At 31.7% G+C, this 20,910-nt stretch overlaps 1 protein-coding gene across 1 annotated transcript; it reads right to left on the bottom strand.

The window, feature by feature from the left end:
* Window positions 1–9,644: 9,644 nt before the first annotated feature.
* Window positions 9,645–14,736, bottom strand: LOC114172223. The gene is made up of 2 exons (XM_028056820.1): window positions 14,256–14,736; window positions 9,645–9,808 (listed from the first exon to the last, which is right to left on the bottom strand). The coding sequence occupies exons 1-2, from the start codon at window positions 14,734–14,736 to the stop codon at window positions 9,645–9,647; spliced, it is 645 nt and encodes a 214-aa protein (XP_027912621.1).
* Between the last annotated feature and the right edge of the window lie 6,174 nt (window positions 14,737–20,910).

The following is a 20,910-nucleotide window of genomic DNA, read 5'->3' as shown; positions in this document are numbered from 1 at the left end:
TGGTTTGATCCATCACGAAAGGTACAAGAGTGGACTTTAAATACCATGTTGTCGATATTCGGATGGATAAAAGATATGTGCCGTATGATCCATTTATAATTGCTCACAATGTAAGGCAAGTATACTATGTCTCATATCCACCATCTCGAATAGATAAACGTGGCTGGTGTGCTGTAATCAAGAAAAACCTAGAGGTCGCATAGAAGCTACTGATGTAGATGATGATATGCCTTACCAAGAAGACCAAGTTTCACATGTCAATGAAATCATAAAAGTTGAACCTATTTTAGGCTTCCAAGATTCAGAAAATGGTGTTGAAGTAGAAGATGAAGCCATAAAGAAGACACAGAAGAAGAGGAAATTCAAGACTTTGATTTGGAAGAAGAAGATGATGAAGGAAAATTTGATGATCACATGTCAGAAGAAGACAATGAAGAAATGGAATTGAATGATGATAGTTCTGAATAGGCGTACAATAATTAGATCAATGATTTGTACCACTTTCTATTTGTAAAATTTTTTGTTAGATTTGCCTTTTGTGTGTTAAACTTATGGCTTTTATTAAGTACTTTTAGATGAGGGTTGCAAAATGATACATTGTACTTGTTTTTTTCTAAGAAGATTGACACAAGACTTCTCTCATTTCTTTTTAGTACAGATTCATCTTTCACTACCAACGGTTAAAAAAAAATATTAATGACTTCAAGTTGATAGGACCCCAGTCTTTCTTGCCAAAACATCCCTCCTCAATTTTGATAATAGAATCATGAACTTCAACTAAATTAGACTTCAAAATTTAAAGCATTTCTAATCTTTTATATCTTTGTCATCTCTATTTCATGTTGATCAATGATAAAACAATAATTTTTGGTAAAAGGAGACCGTGTATCTTTGTGTTAATTTACAACAGTATATTTGTGTCTTCCATTCTAGTTTAGGGTCGTTAAACATATACTTTAGTAAGTCTAGACTATACTGATTAAATGGTCTTTATGTGTTTTATGTGCTATAGTTTGATTTACAGAATAATATGATTTGTTGGTTAGTCATAGTACAATCATGTGACCAACAGATGACAACCACCTCTTTATGATTTGAGCTTGACCATTTTTCGTACGCTTTCTGAGTACTTAGATCAAAGGCTGAAGCTTGGGACACAATTCGAGCTTTAATAGTTGCCCTCAATGATTTTAACTAAAATAGGACTTCAGTTCTAATCTGGTTATCCTAACATTCTTCAATAGAATGGTCTTGCTGAACTTGTTTGGCTTATCACGTTTACTAGCATCATATTTATTAGCTAATAAAATCATACTTCTGTGCTGATTCTATTGACAACTATAGACAGCTTCAATTCTCTTAACCAAAACAATCTGGTTGTATTATCTTTGTTTATGTACATAGTAAATTTTAGGCCTAAACTTAATCCATGTGCTGAAAAATGTGATTTATATGCTATTGGTAAAGAAGGATATAACTGTTGTTGCTTTGTTGTAGCTTTACAAGAAAATACACACTACATCAGTGTGTATGTACCCGTTTGGAGACATTTATTTCTCTTATGGACGAGATCACGACCAATGAAGATACTTTTCTGCATGAGTTGGGTACCAATAGGTTCCAAAGCTGGAGGGGAGGGACTGGAAATGGGTGGGATGCATAAAATTGGGTTTGTTTGGTATAATAGAAAATGGAATGAGAGAATTAGAAAGTTAGTGTGTTTCACTAGAGTTTTTTTGCTCTATATCTCATTTATTTCTATTAATCTATCTATTTATCTCATTATTTCTTTTCTATTTCCCTTCAACCCAATATCTTTACTTTTCTCGTTATTTCTTTCTTATTTCCATCTGCATATTTTAGTTTCACCCACTTTATTTTTCTACTCTACCAAATGGACCTTAGAAGTATATTGTAGGGGAAAGATTAGGTAATTAAAGGAAGAACATTTATGGTTATTACAAACAGTTGTGAGTGGTACCTTTAATTAGAAGTGGTAGAAGTGGGGTAGTGAGAGGGACTTTGATATTATGGGGTGCCTACATCATACAATTAATTCTCTAACTTTGTGATTTTGTGCAATATGTGTCTCTACTGGTTTACATCCTAATTTAACAGTTTCATCCAATAATTCTAGCAGATTTTTAAGACTTCTATTCCTGTTGCCTAATCATTTCAAGTTACAATTATATCATATATTCACCTAATTAGATATGCTAATTATGCTGACAAACTTTTTCCCATTCGAACTTCAACTTTTGTACCCTTTTCTCATTCCACCATTCATTTTGGATTAGAGGGTTGAACTGAGAACAATAAAAAAAACACTATAAGAACAGTAATGGAAAACAGAAAAACTCATAAATATAACGACAAATGGTAGGTTAGTTGTAGGAAATCATATGGTGGAGTTCTGATATTCTCTGACCAGCAGCAGAGCAGAAAAAAAGCAATGATTTGTGCTAAATTCCACTAGTTTCACTATCTACACTGAAATTTTCTCTCAGTGAAAGATTCTAGTAGGTTAACAACAAAATTAAAAATGGTAAATAGTGATATTGATATGCACCCTTTTATAGCCATTCATGTGTTGATTTTAATTGTCATCACATATATTCGTGATTGAATTTTCAGTAAATATACTTAGCCAGGGCCAAATCTGACACCATCATACATACCTACACTACATAGACATATAGATATAGTGTATTTTTGTATCTAATTATGGAAAATGTTTCATTCATGTGTCTGAAATTATGTGAAGAAGTTTTCTATTTTTAGTTATATTAGTTTCTATCTGATAAATATTCCATTCTTATGCAATATATAGAAAGCATTGGAATCACATAAAACTATTTATATCTATATGTTTTGCTTAATTCAAGAAAGAGGATCTGCATTCAGTAGTTTGATATGATATTTTAAACTATTTTTTGAACATTTTTCTCATGTAAGGATATGATATTTAATTAAAAGTTCCAACTTGGATTTTTGTACCCTTTTCTCATTCCACCATTCATTTTGGATTGCCTTTCAGGAGCATCACATTCGAACTGGCTGTGGTTCTGTGTCTGTCATAGTCTATGAGGATCCTGACAAACCAACTCTGATCACCTATCCGGATTTAGCACCAAACTGTAAGCTTTGCCAATTTATTTTCTTTTACATAGTTCCACTTGTTTAAGGATTACCTATTGTTTCCAAGGATTGTTTTTCTGTCCAGAGGCAGCTTCTTTACTGCTTCACAACTTTTGCATTTATCATATCAGTCCTCCCGGACATGATGTTTGTAAGTTGATAAATTTGAATGGGTTCTTTATTGCATTTAGAACTGAATATTGTTATTGACATAGATTTTCCTCTGGAACTTCAACAAGAGTTCTTGCAGTTGGGAGCAGCTACAATTTGTTGTGAGGATGTGTTCCTTCTGCTGAAGACTTAGCAGATCAAATAATCAATATCCTAAACTCTTTTGGGTAATTAATATATAATTACAGTGTAGCATTCATTTTTCAGAACTTTTCTTTTGAAACTCAATATGTAAGTTGGTGTTTTCCTTTGCTTCTCTTCTTTTTCTCTATTTACGGATGGCATGAACTATGTTCTTGTCTAGGCTTGGTGTAGTGATGTGTATGAGACTTCTTTCCTCAATATGTGTTCAATACTCCTTTTTTTCCCTTCTGTAGTAATTAAAGGAATAACATAACACAATGTGTTTGGTCTATCACAAAATACATCTTAAAGATAAGGATTTATCCATAATTAGTTATTAAAGATCTTCTAATCAAGGATTAATTATGTTCTTCTTGTATCAAGGATTAATACATCTTGACATGCAGTCTTTAAACTGAAATGGGGTCTTAATTGGTGTTGTTGTCCGATTGAAGGACGAGATTATTACAATACACATTTTATAAGAGTTTAGCTTGATAACAAATTTGAGTGGATAATTTACTGACATTTCTAATGCAATGCAACTGATTTGTATATGTTCTTCTTTGCAGTTGTAGATATGTCATCAGAATGTAATAAAGACATTCCTGAACCATCTTTGCCTATTGCCAAAAAGGGGAGAAAGGGGACAATGAAGGGAAGACGACCAAAATATGTTCTTAGATTACCATCACAAAAAGCACCTATACTTGAATCCCCTGTTGATCAACAAAATCCTTCTACAACTGCAAATGTTGTACCAATTCCTTCCCAACCATCAATAGCCGAATCTACCGCTTCCCAACCCTCAATTGACCAACCCATACCTTCTCAACCCCCCATTGTTCAACCTATGCAACCTTATGTTAATGAACCTACACCGTCATCTATGGCTTCCCAATGTGTTGGTGCTAGATTGACATCCTTATCTTCCCCCTCTCAACAAAATGATACACCAACCTCAATACCCACTCGATCTATTCATAATGTACTTCAGGAAGACCAACACATGTCTACCGAAGAAGCAGGTGAACCATCCATAAATGAAGACGATGACCTCCTGTTGGTGCAAGGCTTGAAATTATTGAACCTTGTAATGATGGGTAATAATCAACACTAGTTGAAATCAATTTTTCTTTTATATTATATGGTTTTTTTCATATTGACATCATATTTTTCCATAATGTGTTTATATTTTTAGGTTTTACCCAAGTAGAGTTGTCTCCAAGGCAATCACAAAGACAATTAAGCAACAATATGTTGAGCCATGGTTAACTTGGGTGCAATGTTGGATGAAGAGAAGGAGATCTTCTTCGAAAGGTTCAAGGTAAGTTTATATTTGTAACCTACCCTTTACTAGATTTCAATTAAGCATATTTAATTTCTTTGCATATATTGTTTACTGTAATAATCATTATCTTAACTACTATATTATCTCTTAATGTAGAGAAAGGTTACTTGGAGACCTGAACATGAGAAAGATTAGAAAGATTTTCAACACAAAGGCCTCTCATAGACTTTCTGAAATCTTCATGGAAGCAAGAAAAACTGGGAAAAAACCTCACTAGATGTTTGATAAGTATGGAACAGTTTGCTTGCTAAGTGGAACCAACCCGAGTTTCGATCAAAGAGTGCTCGTAATCAAAAGAATCGAGCATCTATGAAGGGTGGATGTTTGCACACAAGTGGCTCAATCACCATCCATGAACATGCCCTTCGCATGGTATGTACACTAAAAAATTCAGTTATATAAGTTGATTACTATTTTATCATGATTAATTAGTTTTGGTTATAGGCAGAACAATTGGGTCGTCCTGTACATTTTGATGAGCTTTTCCACCATACTCATGTTCGCAAGAATACCAGTGATTTTGTAGATCACAGATCTAAACAAACATATGTAATTTCTCTAACTTAGATCTTTCCTCCTTTTTAAATATAAAGATTTGTCATTATATAACATGTCTATTTTGAATAACAGGAGGAATTTCAAACTGTATTTTCCCAAGCAAGATCTGAGGTTGCTTCTTGTGGTGAAGGAGAAGAAATATCTCCATTGGACCCTAGTGAGGAAGAGAAGTTAAGGAAAAAAAGTTGGTTAGTTGCTGCTGATGGCAAAAATCCTAAGGGACGAGTATATGGTGTTGGAAAACTGAATGAAAATTATCTTTGTGGGGAAGCCTTCACACAACAACCATCCAGTTCTACAAGTATGGATTCACAAAAGATTCTAAGGTTGGAAGAAGAAATTCGTCAATCTAGGGAGGAGAATCAACGACTGCAGAGAAAATTAGAATCCCTAGTAACTGTTGTTCTCCCTCTTCTTCCTCCCGCCGCACAAACCATTTTGCAAGACGTCAATGAACAACCACAAAATGAGGATCAAAACCAAGATGATGCTCGGGAGAGGGACCACCCACATGGGCAAAACACTTCTCATTATGTAGATTATTAGTTAGGTTTGTAATTGTAGGACTTGTTGAACTAGGGGTAACATTAGTTAGTTTTTAAATTGTAGGACTTGACCTATGTAGCTTATTTGTTATTTTCTTAATCTGTGTTATCTACTTTATTTTATCTTTGTAGTTTTATAGTTTTGATGTGATGATATGAATGGTGCTAAACCTTTGGATAACTATGTTGTTTTATATTTGAAGGTGTTATTTGAATGCTGGAATGTTTGTAGGATCTACAGGTGGAGTCCAGCTTTTATGTCTAGACATCACTTCTCTTGTCTGTGATAAACTACTATATTTTCTAATTCTAGAATATGTTAAGTAGACAAAATTGTCTACTGCATTGTTTACAGGTGAAGTTTAGACGTAAGTCCTGACAAATATATAATAATAATTTTTAGAAATTAAAATTATTTATAATTTTTTTTAATATTATAACGTTATCTACGAAAAGTTTCATAGGTAATTATCTACGACAAGTTTCGTAGATAATTTACATACGAAGAACTTCGTAGGTAATTTACATATGCGGAAAATGTAGGAGATAATTACCTACGAAATATTTCGTAGATAATTTACCTACGAAGATTTTCGTAGGATTTTCGTAGGTAAATTACATATGCAGAATATCGTAGATATATTACCTACGACAATTTTCGTAGATAAGTTACCTACGAAATGTTTCGTAGATAACTCCAGTTGTAATTTATCCACCAATTATTTTCGTAGATAATGATATTCGTAGGTTATTCATAGATAATTATCTATATCTTTCTTTCGCAGATAGTGTTCGTAGGTACGTTATCTACGAAGCACAATTTCGTAGATAAAGTTACCTACCAGCTCAATAGCTACGAAATTTGCTTCGTATGTAATTCGTAGATAACAACGCATTACCTACGAAAAGTGAACATTACCTACGAAAACCTGGCGTAGATAATAAGCAGATTTCTTGTAGTGGTTGGCAATTCGATTTGACATCCCGCTTAGGCGGGAATTGCAATCTTTTGAGCGAAAGAATGTCTCGCTCAGGCGAGAGCCTCTTGCCTAAGCGAGAACGTGAAGAATGTGTTGTTGTGGGTTTGACTCGTAGCTCAGGCAAGAGTTTTGATGTTTTGGGTGAAACGTGAACTCGCCTAAGCGAGAGTTAGAGGTTGGTTTAGTGCGTGGTGCTCGCTTGGGCGAGGTAATCTAGCTTAAGCGAGTTGGATTAGAGGGCTTAGGAAAAGGTTTGAACATTAACTAAAGGATGGTAGGATTATGTACTTAAGATGCATATGGTTATGTGATATTAAACTGATTGGTGGTGGAACTGGAAATGCGTGAGCTAACATGCTTCTAGGGTATCTTAATGGTGAGCTTGCTGGTGTTCCGTGGGTTGTGGCCCAGAATATATCCTTGGGTTGTGGCCCAGGATAGGGGATAAGCACGTGGCATTCTATGGGTTGTGGCCTGGAATGACTTCCCTTGAGTTGTGGCTCGGGATAGCATATGAACACAAGGAACCTTGAGTTGTGGCTCGGGTTGGCGAGTGTTATCGGTGGGAGTGTGCTGGTTGTGGACAGTACGGATGGGTCCAGATGGATTGCCCTCCTCAGTGTTTTACTGACGAGTTACCACCACTTAACTTTAGCAACTTCAGTATTGCCAAATTAGTAGTGAACAAAATAGTTAGGGTTAAGATAACCCTAAGTCGTCTCACAACGAATACGGAATTGATCTCAAATATTTGATTCTTAAAAATGCAATTAAAACTAGCAACTATAAAAATATAGGGTTTTGATATGCAAAGAAAATGACACGAAAGATTGTAAACACAGTAATAGTAAATAGGTCAATTCCACTGCTTTTTCTAAATAAGATTCTTCATTGGTTATCTAGAGATTATTGTTAAATTAATTATTGTTGTTGATTTACAAATCAATCAATGTAAAGACTCAATTCATTTGTTGGCATTCTGACTTTTAATCAAAGTACAGTCTCAATTAAAAGTGAGAATTTTTAGATTATCCATAGTAAATTCAATCAAAGTACAGTCTCAATTAAATTTTACTATGCCTAATCATGTCTATTCCTTTGTTTCTTCACCAAATAGAAAACTTAATTAATCAAAGTAAAGTCTTGACTAATTTTAGTTAAAGTAATTACCTCTAATCAAAGTACAGTCTCAATTATTGGCAAGAACTTATTTAATCAAATGGATGACGGTGTCTGCCAAAACTAGAGAGTTCTAAGTGTCTAAGTTGTTAGTTGTCTCTGCTACCTTAAGTATCTTTATATAGGCTTCAAATGGACTTTGGGCTTTATCTGTCGGTTGCTAACATCTTTAATTTTTATTTAATTAATAAGCAACTTAATCTCTGTCCAATTTCCAATTATGCCCCTCTTATTTAACCATTTTTCCAGTTTTGACCAGAGTTGACTACTGACTTTGACCATGTGACTAGTGTTGACCAGTTGACCAGTTGACCAGTTGACCAGTTTGACTGTCCAATAGCAGCCTGACACGTGGCAGAGTGTTCTCTCTCTAGAATTAGGGTTTCTCTCACACTTTGGTTGTTAAGGTGCTGTGACGGATGTTGTTACCGTTTTCCAGCAAGGATGGAGGTTGAAGAAGGTGTTGGACTGCTGTTGTTGCATGCGTCAATGGTGGCTGGGACTGGTTCGCGGTGTTGGCTGCTGGTGCGTTGAAGATGATGGAGAGAAAATGGAGGTGCTGCGCGTGAAGTGTGGTGGTCGGAGGCACGCAGACGGAGATGGTGGCTCACGATGGCGCGAGGTTCATATGCGGTGGTGGTGTTGGCAGATCTGTGGTGGCTGCTGTGACTGGTGCGTCGTCGTCATGGTGGTTGCCGACAATGGTGGGTCATGGTGGCAGCTAGGGTTTGAGGAAAATTAGGGTTTATGTTTTGGAGATGAAGATGATGACGTGGCAGCCTTCCATTGGATAGCTTATTAGTGCAAGGATTGTTGCCACGTGGCTTGTTCTGGTTGGCCAATTTTAAAAGTTGAGGATTGCCACATGGCGAGATCTGGTTGAGTGTAGTTTAAGTGGTAGGAGGAGTGCAACTTAGTAAAAATTGGGGGTGCAAAACAGGTTTTTGGTGGTCCACTTTAGAAGGAGTGTGCAAATAAAATCTGGGGGTGCATTTAGCTCCTGATTTATTCTTTTCCAGCATTTCCTGATTTTGGACTTATTTTGTAACTTTGAATATTTCAAATCCACACTATTAATGACCAAAAATAAATTCCAGCTGCATTAACAAACGTTAGAATATCCAATAATATTTTATGCAACTAAAATCAATTCTTACGCCATTTTTACCAAACTTATTCAATAAATCCAATAATCACAAATCCTAATTAAATCAATCTTTAAGCACAGAAAATTCAATTAAATCCCCAAATTTAAATATTAAATGAGGGCAAAAATTTGAACTCATCAAATGACTTCCCTTGAGTTGTGGCTCGGGCTAGCGGATGAACACGAGGAACCTTGAGTTGTGGCTCGGGTTGGTGAGTGTTGTCGATGGGAGTGTGCTGGCTGTGGACAGTACGGATGGGTCCAGATGGATTGGCCTCCTCAGTGTTTTGCTGACGAGTTTGGTAGTCCTGGGACGTTACGGACTATGTTCGTACCTGGGAACTCCACCTGGCATTGCGGTGTGTGATCCGTAGCATGGTTTCCGCACGTGGTCTATCAGTTGTGGCCGATAGGTGTGGCAGCAGGGCGCTTTGAGATACTTAATAGGAGATTTAGAACACTGCTAACATGGTTGTGGCTTGAAAGGACTGGAAAGAGTTTCCCTGATGTACTTTAATATACATGGTGGTGGCCATGTGGAGGGAAGGTAATGAGTCTTCCATGAGGTGCATCGGTGTACATGGTGGTGGCCATGTGATGGAAATGGAGTAGTGTTCTGTGGGAAATGAAAAGATATTATATATAGTTATGGCCATGCGATATAAAGGAACAGTTTGTATTATTGTTATATTATTTGTATCGATTATACATGTATATGTATGTTTGGTATATATTTTGTGTTTCATCTTTTAGCTCACCTTATCTGCTTGTGTTTGGCGAGGATCGTGTACGCGGTACACGTGAGCAGGTGATGATGCAGGTGGAGCTGGTGATGCTTAATTGCAGAGAGGGGATGATCATGGGATCTTTTTCTTTATGTTTTCTTTATTTTATTTGAAACGGGTTGTAAAGGCTCATGGAATACTTTGGTTATATTTGCAGTTTTGTAATTATGGACTTATTAGTGAATTAATAAAGTTTTCAATTTCCCGTGTTTTGGGAAATGAGGTATTATTAAATGGAATGTAATTAATTGCTTTATTTTATTTTATTAAATTAGTAATATCTTGACAGGATGTTACAGGTTTCATTTTTCCAAGGATAAACCACAAGTTTGTCGCACATGTTGAATTATAGACCTTAACCAAACACATTCACGACTTGCCTCATCTAATGCTAAAATTTCTGCATGATTTGACGATGTTGCTATTATTGTTTGTTTCACAGATCGCCATGAAATCGCTGTGCCACCACATGTGAACAAATATCTTGTTTGTGATCGACCATTATGAGGATCTGATAAATAACATGCATCTACATAACCCATTAGATCTAGTTTTGAATCATTTGGGTAAAATAAGCCCATATTCATAGTGCCTTTAAGGTAACAGAGTATTTGTTTTACTCCATTCCAATGTCTTCTTGTAGGTGAAGAACTATATCTTGCTAACAAATTTACAGCAAATGCTATATCAGGTCGAGTATAATTAGCAAGATACATTAGTGCTCCTATAGCACTAAGATATGGTACTTCAAGACCAAGTAGTTCTTCATCTTTTTCTTGAGGTCTAAAAGGGTCTTTATCAACATCTAATGACCTCACCACCATTGGAGTGCATAATGAATGTGATTTGTCCATATAGAACTTTTTAAGCACTTTCGTTATATAAGCTTCTTGATGTACAAAAACACCTTTGTTTAAATACTCAATTTGTAATCCCAAACAAAACTTTGTCCTTCCAAGATCCTTCATCTCAAATTCTTTCTTTAAACAATCAATTGCCTTTTTGAGCTCATTAGGAGTTCCAACTATGTTTATGTCATCTACATAAACAACAATTATGGCAAATTCATTCTCAGATCTTTTCATATAAATACAAGGACAAATAGGGTCATTTTTATACCCTTCCTTTAATAAGTACTCACTTAGACGGTTATACCACATACGTCCTGATTGTTTCAATCCATAAAGGGACTTATTCAATTTTATTGAATAATCCTCTTTAGAATTTGCTTTATTGGGCACATTAAATCCTTCAGGGAGTTTCATATAAATATCATTCCCAAAGAGCCATACAAATAGGCTGTAACAACATCCATGAGGTGCAAATTCAGACCTTCTTGTGCAACAAGGCTAATTAAATATCTAAATGTTGTTGCATCCAATACTGGAGAATATGTCTCCTCAAAAACAATACCAGGTCTTTGTGAAAAACCTTGAGCAACTAACCGTGCTTTGTATCTAACAATTTCACCATTCTCATTTCGTTTTTGTACAAAAACCCATCTGTACCCAACAGGTTTTACACCTCAGGTGTGCGAACTACAGGTCCAAAAACCTTTCGTTTAGCAAGCGAATCTAATTCTGCTTGGATTGCATCTTTCCATTTTGGCCAATCATTTCTTTGCCGACAATCTTCAATTGTCATTGGTTCTTGATCATCAATATCACTTATAACATCCTTTGCTACATTATATGCAAAAGCCTCGTCCATTTCGATTCCATATTTTATGATTCATGGCATAATTTATTGAGATCTCATCATTTTCAACAATTTCAGGTACCTGAGGTTCTTTGGAACCGAATCATTAATTATGTCAAAAGAATATTTTGGGACTTTTACCCCCTCGATTAGGCCATCTTGCCTTTTTTTCCCTTTTTCTCACCCGAGGATTTTTATCTTTGGAACCGACAGGCCTACCACGCTTTAGGCGTGTTTGAGATTCATTTGCTATATTAGATTGTCCAACAGGAATATCAATTCTGATTGGAGCATTAGCAGCGGGTATATGCGACTTAGTTACCCTTTTTTGTGTCAGTAAAAGCATCTAGTAATTGATTGGCCAAATTTTGTAAATGAATTATCCGTTGAACTTCTAGTTCACACTCTTTTGTACGAGGATCAAGATGAGATAATGATAATTCATTCCAACCAATATCCTTTTCCAGTTTCTTTCTTTCTCCCCCTAACGTTGGAAAAACTGATTCATCAAAATGACTATCAGCAAATCGAGCTGTAAATAAGTCACCTGTTGATGGTTCAAGATATTTTATTATCGATGGAGAATCATATCCAACATATATTCCCAAACGTCTTTGAGGACCCATCATAGTCCTTTTTGGTGGGGAAATTGGGACATATACAGCACACCCAAAAATTCTTAAATGAGAAATATTTGGTTGCTGACCAAAAACCAACTGTAAAGGAGAGTATTTGTGATAACTTGTTGGTCTGATGCGAATCAATACTGCAGCATGCAGAATTGCATATCCCCAAGTAGTCATTGGAAGATTAGCTTTCATAAGTAAAGGTCTTGCAATCAATTTTAGACGTTTTATCAATGATTCTGCAAGTCCATTTTGAGTATGAACATGTGCTACTGGATGTTCAACTTCAATTCCAATTGACATACAATACTCATTAAAAGCATGAGATGTAAATTCACCAGCATTATCAAGACGAATTTTCTTAATTGGATAATCTGGGAAGTGGGCTCTTAACTTGATCAATTGTGCTAATAACTTAGCAAATGCTTGATTTCGAGTTGATAGTAAACAAATATGTGACCATCTAGTGGACACAATAATTAATACCATGAAATATCTAAATGATCCACATGGTGGGTGTATTGGACCACAAATATCACCTTGTATTCGTTCTAAAAATGAGATTGACTCATTTCTAATTTTTTCTGGTGATGGTCTTATTATCAACTTTCCCTGCGAACATGCAGTACATGAGAAATCATTGGACTGAAGAAGCTTTTGACTTTTAAGTGGATGTCCACATGAGTTTTCAGCTATTTTTCGCATCATGATATGTCCAGGATGACCCAACCGATCATGCCAAACAAGAAATTCATTCTTATTTGTAAGCTTCTGGCTTACAATAACATGCGTCTCAATCGCATTAATATATGTGTAGTACAAGCCATAAGAGAAGGCTGATAATTTCTCCAATACACATTTTTTATTTGACTCAATTTGAGTGATATAAAGATATTCAACATCTCCTTCATTATTTGTCTCAATATGATATCCATTTAGACGAATATCCTTGAAACTTAATAAGTTTCTATTGGACTTAGGAGAATAAAATGCATTTTTAATATGCAATCTTGTACCTCTTGGTAGAAGTACTGTAGCTCTTCAGGCCTTCAATTATATTTGTAGTACCAGAAATAGTACTAACATTGACTTCTTGCATTACCAAACAAGAGAAATATTTATTACTCTTGAGAATTGTATGAGTTGTTGTACTATCAGCAAGGCACAGATCCTCATCATTGGTGTTAATGCCAATATTCATTCTTCATATAAACATAAATATAAATATTAGAGATTACTTTGTAAGAGGAGAAAAAATAAAATAAAAATAAAAATAGAGGATTTTATTCATAAAAACATAAAAACTTATACATATAAAAGCAACATGAATTAAATATAAAACATTGTCTTAAAATTTAATAACATAATATAAAATAAAATAAAACTATTTTCTAACACTCCCATCACCAATAAGGTGATCAATGCTTCCATCGGGTTTAGAAAAGAAATCACCAATATCAAGATGAGTAGTATCCATATGACCATAATCAGAATCACCATCTTCATAAGCAAAATGTGTTTCTATATTCTTCTTTTTAAGTGATTCTTGGTAGAGTTCAACAAGATGCTTTGGTGTATAAGAGGCACGGGTCCAATGACCTTTACTGCCACAACGATAACATATATTTTCAGCCTTTTTGCCATTATTTTCACCCCTTTCTTTTTCCTTTTTCGCATTCTTGTTCCACTTCTGTTGATGAAGTTTCTCTTTGAAATTTCCTTTATAACCATGTCCACGACCATGATTAATAACACGCCACACGACCAAAATTACGACCTCGATTATTATTATGGTCTTGACCTCGTCCATGATTATATGGATCAGATGTTGCTGCATTCACTTCTGGGAATGGAGCAGAACCAGTTGGTCAGGCCTCATGATTTTTCATCAAGAGCTCATTATTTTGTTCAGCCACAAGAAGGCATGAAATCAATTCAGAATATTTGTGAAAACCTTTTTCACGATATTGTTGTTGCAAAAGCAAATTAGTTGCATGAAAAGTTGAGAATGTTTTTTCCAACATATCCTCATCAGTAATTCTTTCTCCACATAGAGTCAATTGAGAAGTAATTCTAAACATTGCAGAATTATATTCACTTACAGTTTTAAAATCTTGCAACCGTAAATGCATCCAATCATAACGAGCTTTTGGCAAAATCACAGTTTTCTGGTGGTCATATCTTTCTTTTAAATTTTTCCATAATACAGAAGGGTCTTTTACAGTAAGATATTCAATTTTCAACCCTTCATGAAGATGGCGACGAAGGAAAATCATAGCTTTAGCTTTATCTTGTTCAGATGCTTTATTTCCTTCTTTAATAGCATCACCCAGACCCATTGCATCTAGATGAATTTCAGCATCTAAAATCCATGATAAATAATTCTCCCCCGAAATATTAAGGGCCGCAAATTCAAGCTTTGCAAGATTTGACATGTTTTAGAACTAGCACATAAAATATTAATATAATCAAATTTCATGTATGAAATTATTAAAATCAAATAATAATAATAATAATGACAGAGAAAAAATAAATCAAACAATTATCATTACATAAAAAAATATAAGATAAAGTTTGTGAATGAGAAAAAGATTAGAAAGAACCTCGGTTGAGGAATGTAGAGCGTTGTTCTTAGGGAGAAAAAAATATGCCTTCACGCTCAGTTGGATAACCCTCGTGCTGATAATGTGTTATAAAATAAAGGTAATAAGAGAGAGACAAAGGAGAGGAAGAATAGAGAATGAGAGAGTAGGGAGCAACTTCTGTTTGTATGTGTGTCTTATTACTGATAGAACCTGTCCTATTTATAGATACAACATGGTAACCTAGAAAGGATATGAAATCAAATAGTAAATACAAAATATTACATAAAGAGTAATGCATAATATGATTATCAATCATATGAGTAATTGTTATAAATCAATGGACGACCATTAATTCATAACAGTAATCTTTTTTTTTATGATTTAAATATAATTTTTAATCTATCACATCCATCAAATCACTCACAAACTTTCAACAAACTTTACTCTAAATCCACTCACTTTCACCGTTAATCCCCTTAAAGTGAAAAAGATTAGCTTCACACTCTAATCCACTTGAATTCATCCTATCTTTCTCCCTCCAATCAACGATGAGGTAGAGAGAGGGTAGGAAGATGGAAATTCCTCTATTTATGTCTGTTATGCAATGGTTTGAGGATGATATCAAGATTACAATTATGTACGCAATTTATATTTTAGCATAATTATGAAAACGATGTAAAAATAACGAAAATTTAAAAATTGTTATCAAATAATGTTTAAAAAATAATTTTTAATTATAAATTTTTTATTACATTATCTTTTAAATTTTTTTATTAAAATATGTTACTTTCATTTATACATTTTCATATTTTTTCTACGATAAATCAAACTTATATAATAATAATTTTTAATTATTTTTAAAATAAAGTACAATTTGGTAATCTTGTTTTTTTGATTTAAATATAATTTTTAATCTATCACATCCATCAAATCACTCACAAACTTTAACAAACTATAATCTTAATCACCCACTTTCATCTTTAATCCACTTAAAGTGAACAACACAAACTTCACACTGTAATCCACTTGATGTCATCCTCTCCCTCTCAATCCAATCAACCTTGAGGGAGAGAGGGGAAGAAGAGGGATATTCTTCTATTTTTAGATCATCTCTGTTATGTCTTGGTTTAAGGGTGATATCAAGATTACAATTATGTACGCAATTTATTTTTCAGCTTAATTATGAAAATGATGTAAAAATATGGCTTTTGAAATTATTTTTACAAAATAATTAATAACGAAAATTTGAGAATTGTTATAAAATAATGTTTAAAAATTAATTTTTAATTATAAATTTTTTTATGACATTATCTTTTAAATATTTCTTTATTAAAATATCTTACTTTCATTTATACATTTTTTTCTACAATAAATCAAACTTATATAATGATAATTTTTAATTATTTTTAAAATAAAGTGTAATTTGGTAATCTTTTTTTATGATTTAAATATAATTTTTAATCTATCACATCCATCAAATCACTCACAAACATCAACAAACTTTACTCTAAATCCACTCACTTTCACTCTTAATCCCCTTAAAGTGAAAAAGATAAGCTTCACACTCTAATCCACTTGAATTCATCCTATCTCTCTCCCTCCAATCAACAATGAGGGAGAGAGAGGGTAGGAAGATGGAAATTCCTCTATTTATGTCTGTTATGCAATGGTTTGAGGATGATATCAAGATTACAATTATGTACGCAATTTATATTTTAGCATAATTATGAAAAGGATGTAAAAATAACGAAAATTTAAAAATTGTTATGAATAATGTTTAAAAATAATTTTTAATTATAAATTTTTTATTACATTATCTTTAAATTTTTTTATTAAAATATGTTACTTTCATTTATACATTTTCATATTTTTCTACGATAAATCAAACTTATATAATAATAATTTTTAATTATTTTTAAAATAAAGTACAATTTGGTAATCTTGTTTTTTTTGATTTAAATATAATTTTTAATCTATCACATCCATCAAATCACTCACAAACTTTAACAAACTTTACTCTAAATCCACTCACTTTCATCGTTAATCCCTTAAAGTGAAAAGATAAGCTTCACACTCTAATCACTTGATATCATCCTATCTCTCTCGCTCCAATGAACAATGAGGAGAGAGGGTAGGAAGTGGGAAATTCCTCTATTTATGTCTGTTATGCAATGGTTTGAGAATGATATCAAGATTACAATTATGTACGCAATTTATTTTAGCATAATTATGAAAACGATGTAAAAATAACAAAAATTTAAAAATTGTTATCAAATAATGTTTAAAAATAATTTTTAATTATAAATTTTTTATTACATTATCTTTTAAATTTTTTTATTAAAATATGTTACTTTCATTTATACATTTTCATATTTTTCTACGATAAATCAAACTTATATAATAATAATTTTTAATTATTTTTAAAATAAAGTAATTTGGTAATCTTGTTTTTTTTGATTTAAATATAATTTTTAATCTATCACATCCATCAAATCACTCACAAACTTTAACAAACTTTACTCTAAATCCAGTCACTTTCATCGTTAATCCCTTAAAGTGAAAAAGATAAGCTTCACACTTAATCCACTTGAATTCATCCTATCTCTCCCTCCAATGAACGATGAGAGAGAGGGTAAGAAGAGGGAAATTCTTCTATTTATGTCTGTTATGCAATGGTTTGAGTGATATCAAGATTACAATTATGTACGCAATTTATATTTTAGCATAATTATGAAAACATGTAAAAATAACGAAAATTTAAAAATTGTTATCAAATAATGTTTAAAAAATAATTTTTAATTATAAATTTTTTATTACATTATCTTTTAAATTTTTTTATTAAAATATGTTACTTTCATTTATACATTTTCATATTTTTCTACGATAAATCAAACTTATATAATAATAATTTTTAATTATTTTTAAAATAAAGTATAATTTGGTAATCTTGTTTTTTTTGATTTAAATATAATTTTTAATCTATCACATCCATCAAATCACTCACAAACTTTAACAAACTTTACTCTAAATCCAGTCACTTTCATCTTTAATCCCTTAAAGTGAAAAAGATAAGCTTCACACTTAATCCACTTGAATTCATCCTATCTCTCCCTCAATCAACGATGAGAGAGAGGGTAAGAAGAGGGAAATTCTTCTATTTATGTCTGTTATGCAATGGTTTGAGAATGATATCAAGATTACAATTATGTAGCAATTTATTTTAGCATAATTATGAAAAGCATGTAAAAATAACGAAAATTTAAAAATTGTTATCAAATAATGTTTAAAAAATAATTTTTAATTATAAATTTTTATTACATTATCTTTTAAATTTTTTTATTAAAATATGTTACTTTCATTTATACATTTTCATATTTTTCTACGATAAATCAAACTTATATAATAATAATTTTTAATTATTTTTAAAATAAAGTACAATTTGGTAATCTTGTTTTTTTTGATTTAAATATAACTTTTAATCTATCACATCATCAAATCACTCACAAACTTTAACAAACTTTATCTAAATCCACTAATTTTCATCGTTAATCCCTTAAAGTGAAAAAGATAAGCTTCACACTCTAATCCACTTGAATTCATCCTATCTCAATCCCTCAATCAACGATGAGGGAGAGAGGGTAGGAAGAGGGAAATTCCTCTATTTATGTCTGTTATGCAATGGTTTGAGGATGATATCAAGATTACAATTATGTACGCAATTTATATTTTAGCATAATTATGAAAACGATGTAAAAATAATGAAAATTTAAAAATTGTTATCAAATAATGTTTAAAAAATAATTTTTAAATTATAATTTTTTATTACATTATCTTTTAAATTATTTTTATTAAAATATGTTACTTTCATTTATACATTTTCATTTTTTTCTATGATAAATCAAACATATAGAATAATAATTTTTAATTATTTTTAAAATAAAGTACAATTTGGTAATCTTGTTTTTTTTGATTTAAATATAATTTTTAATCTATCACATCCATCAAATCACTCACAAACTTTAACAAACTATAATCTTAATCAACCCACTTTCATCTTTAATCCACTTAAAGTGAACAACACAAACTTCACACTGTAATCCACTTGATGTCATCATCTCCCTGTCAATCCAATCAACTTGAGGGAGAGAGGGGAACGAAAGGGATATTCTTCTATTTTTTAATCTATGTTATGTCTTGGTTTAAAGGTGATATCAAGATTACAATTATGTCCGCAATTTATTTTTCAGCTTAATTATGAAAATGATGTAAAAATATGGCTTTTTAAATTATTTTTACAAAAATAATTTAACAAAAATTTGAAAATTGTTATAAAATAAGGTTTGGAAACTAATTTTAAATTATAATTTTTTTATTACATTATCTTTTAAATATTTTTTTATTAAAATATGTTACTGTCATTTATACATTTTCATATTTTTTCTACGATAAATCAAACTTATATAATGATATTTTTAATTATTTTTAAAATAAAGTACAATTTGGTAATCTTTTTTTTTATGATTTAAATAAATTTTTAATCTATCACATCCATCAAATCACTCGCAAACTTTTACAAACTTTACTCATAATCCACCCACTTCCATCTTTAATCCACTTAAAGTGAACAAGACAAACTTCACACTATAATCCACTTGATGTCATCCTCTTCCTCTCCATCCAATCAACCTTGAGGGAGAGAGCGGAAGAAAGAAGGAAATTCTTTTATTTTTAAATCATCTATTTTGTGTCTTGGTTTAAGGCTGATATCAGGATTACAATTATGTCCGCAATTTACTTTTCAACTTAATTATGAAAATGAGGTAAAAATATTACTTTGCAAATTATTTTTACAAAACTAATTAATAACGAAAATTTGAAAATTGTTATAAAATAAGGTTTAAAAAGTAATTTTTAATTATAAATTGTTTTATTACATTATCTCTTAAATACTTTTTTTTATTAAAATATGTTACTTTCCTTGATACATTTTCATATTTTTTCTACGATAAATCAAACTTATATAATGATAATTTTTAATTATTTTTAAAATAAAGTACAATTTGATAATCTTTTTTTTATGATTTAAATATAATTTTTAATTTATCACATCTATCAAATCACTCACAAACTTCAACAAACTTTACTCTAAATCGACTCACTTTCACCGTTAATCCCTTAAAGTGAAAAAGATAAGCTTCACACTCTAATCCACTTGAATTCATCCTATCTCTCTCCCTCCAATCAACGATGACAGAGAGAGAGGGTAGGAAGAGGGAAATTCCTCTATTTTTCAATTATATCTGTTATACAACGGTTTGAGGGTGATATCAAGATAACAATTATATCCACAATTTATCTTTTAACACAATTACGAAAACGATGTAAAATAACGAAAATTTAAAAATTGTTATAACATAATGTTTAAAAATAATTTTTAATTATAAATTTTTATTACATTATCTTCTAAATATTTTTTTTTATTAAAATATGTTACTTTCATTTATACATTTTCATATTTTTTCTACGATAAATCAAACTTATATCATAATAATTTTTAATTATTTTTAAAATAAAGTACAATTTGGTAATCTTGCTTTTCTTTGATTTAAATATAATTTTTAATCTATCACATCCATCAAATCACTCACAAACTTTAACAAACTATAATCTTAATCAACCCACTTTCATCTTTAATCCACTTAAAGTGAACAACACAAACTTCACACTGTAATCCACTTGATGTCATCCTCTTCCTGTCAATTCAATCAACCTTGAGGGAGAGAGCGTGGAAGGAAGAGAGATATTCTTCTATTTTTAAATCATCTCTGTTATGTATTTGTTTAAGGGTGATATCAAGATTACAAATATGTACGTAATTTATTTTTCGGCTTAATTATGAAAATAATGTAAAAATATGGTTTTTGAAATTATTTTTACAAAAATAATTTATAACGAAAATATGAGAATTGTTATAAAATAATGTTTAAAAAGTAATTTTTAATTATAAATTTTTTCTACAATAAA

Source organism: Vigna unguiculata, unplaced genomic scaffold (assembly GCF_004118075.2).
Source record: "Vigna unguiculata cultivar IT97K-499-35 unplaced genomic scaffold, ASM411807v1 contig_5, whole genome shotgun sequence".
Lineage (NCBI taxonomy): Eukaryota > Viridiplantae > Streptophyta > Magnoliopsida > Fabales > Fabaceae > Vigna > Vigna unguiculata.
This window is presented reverse-complemented; position numbering and strand designations above follow the sequence as displayed.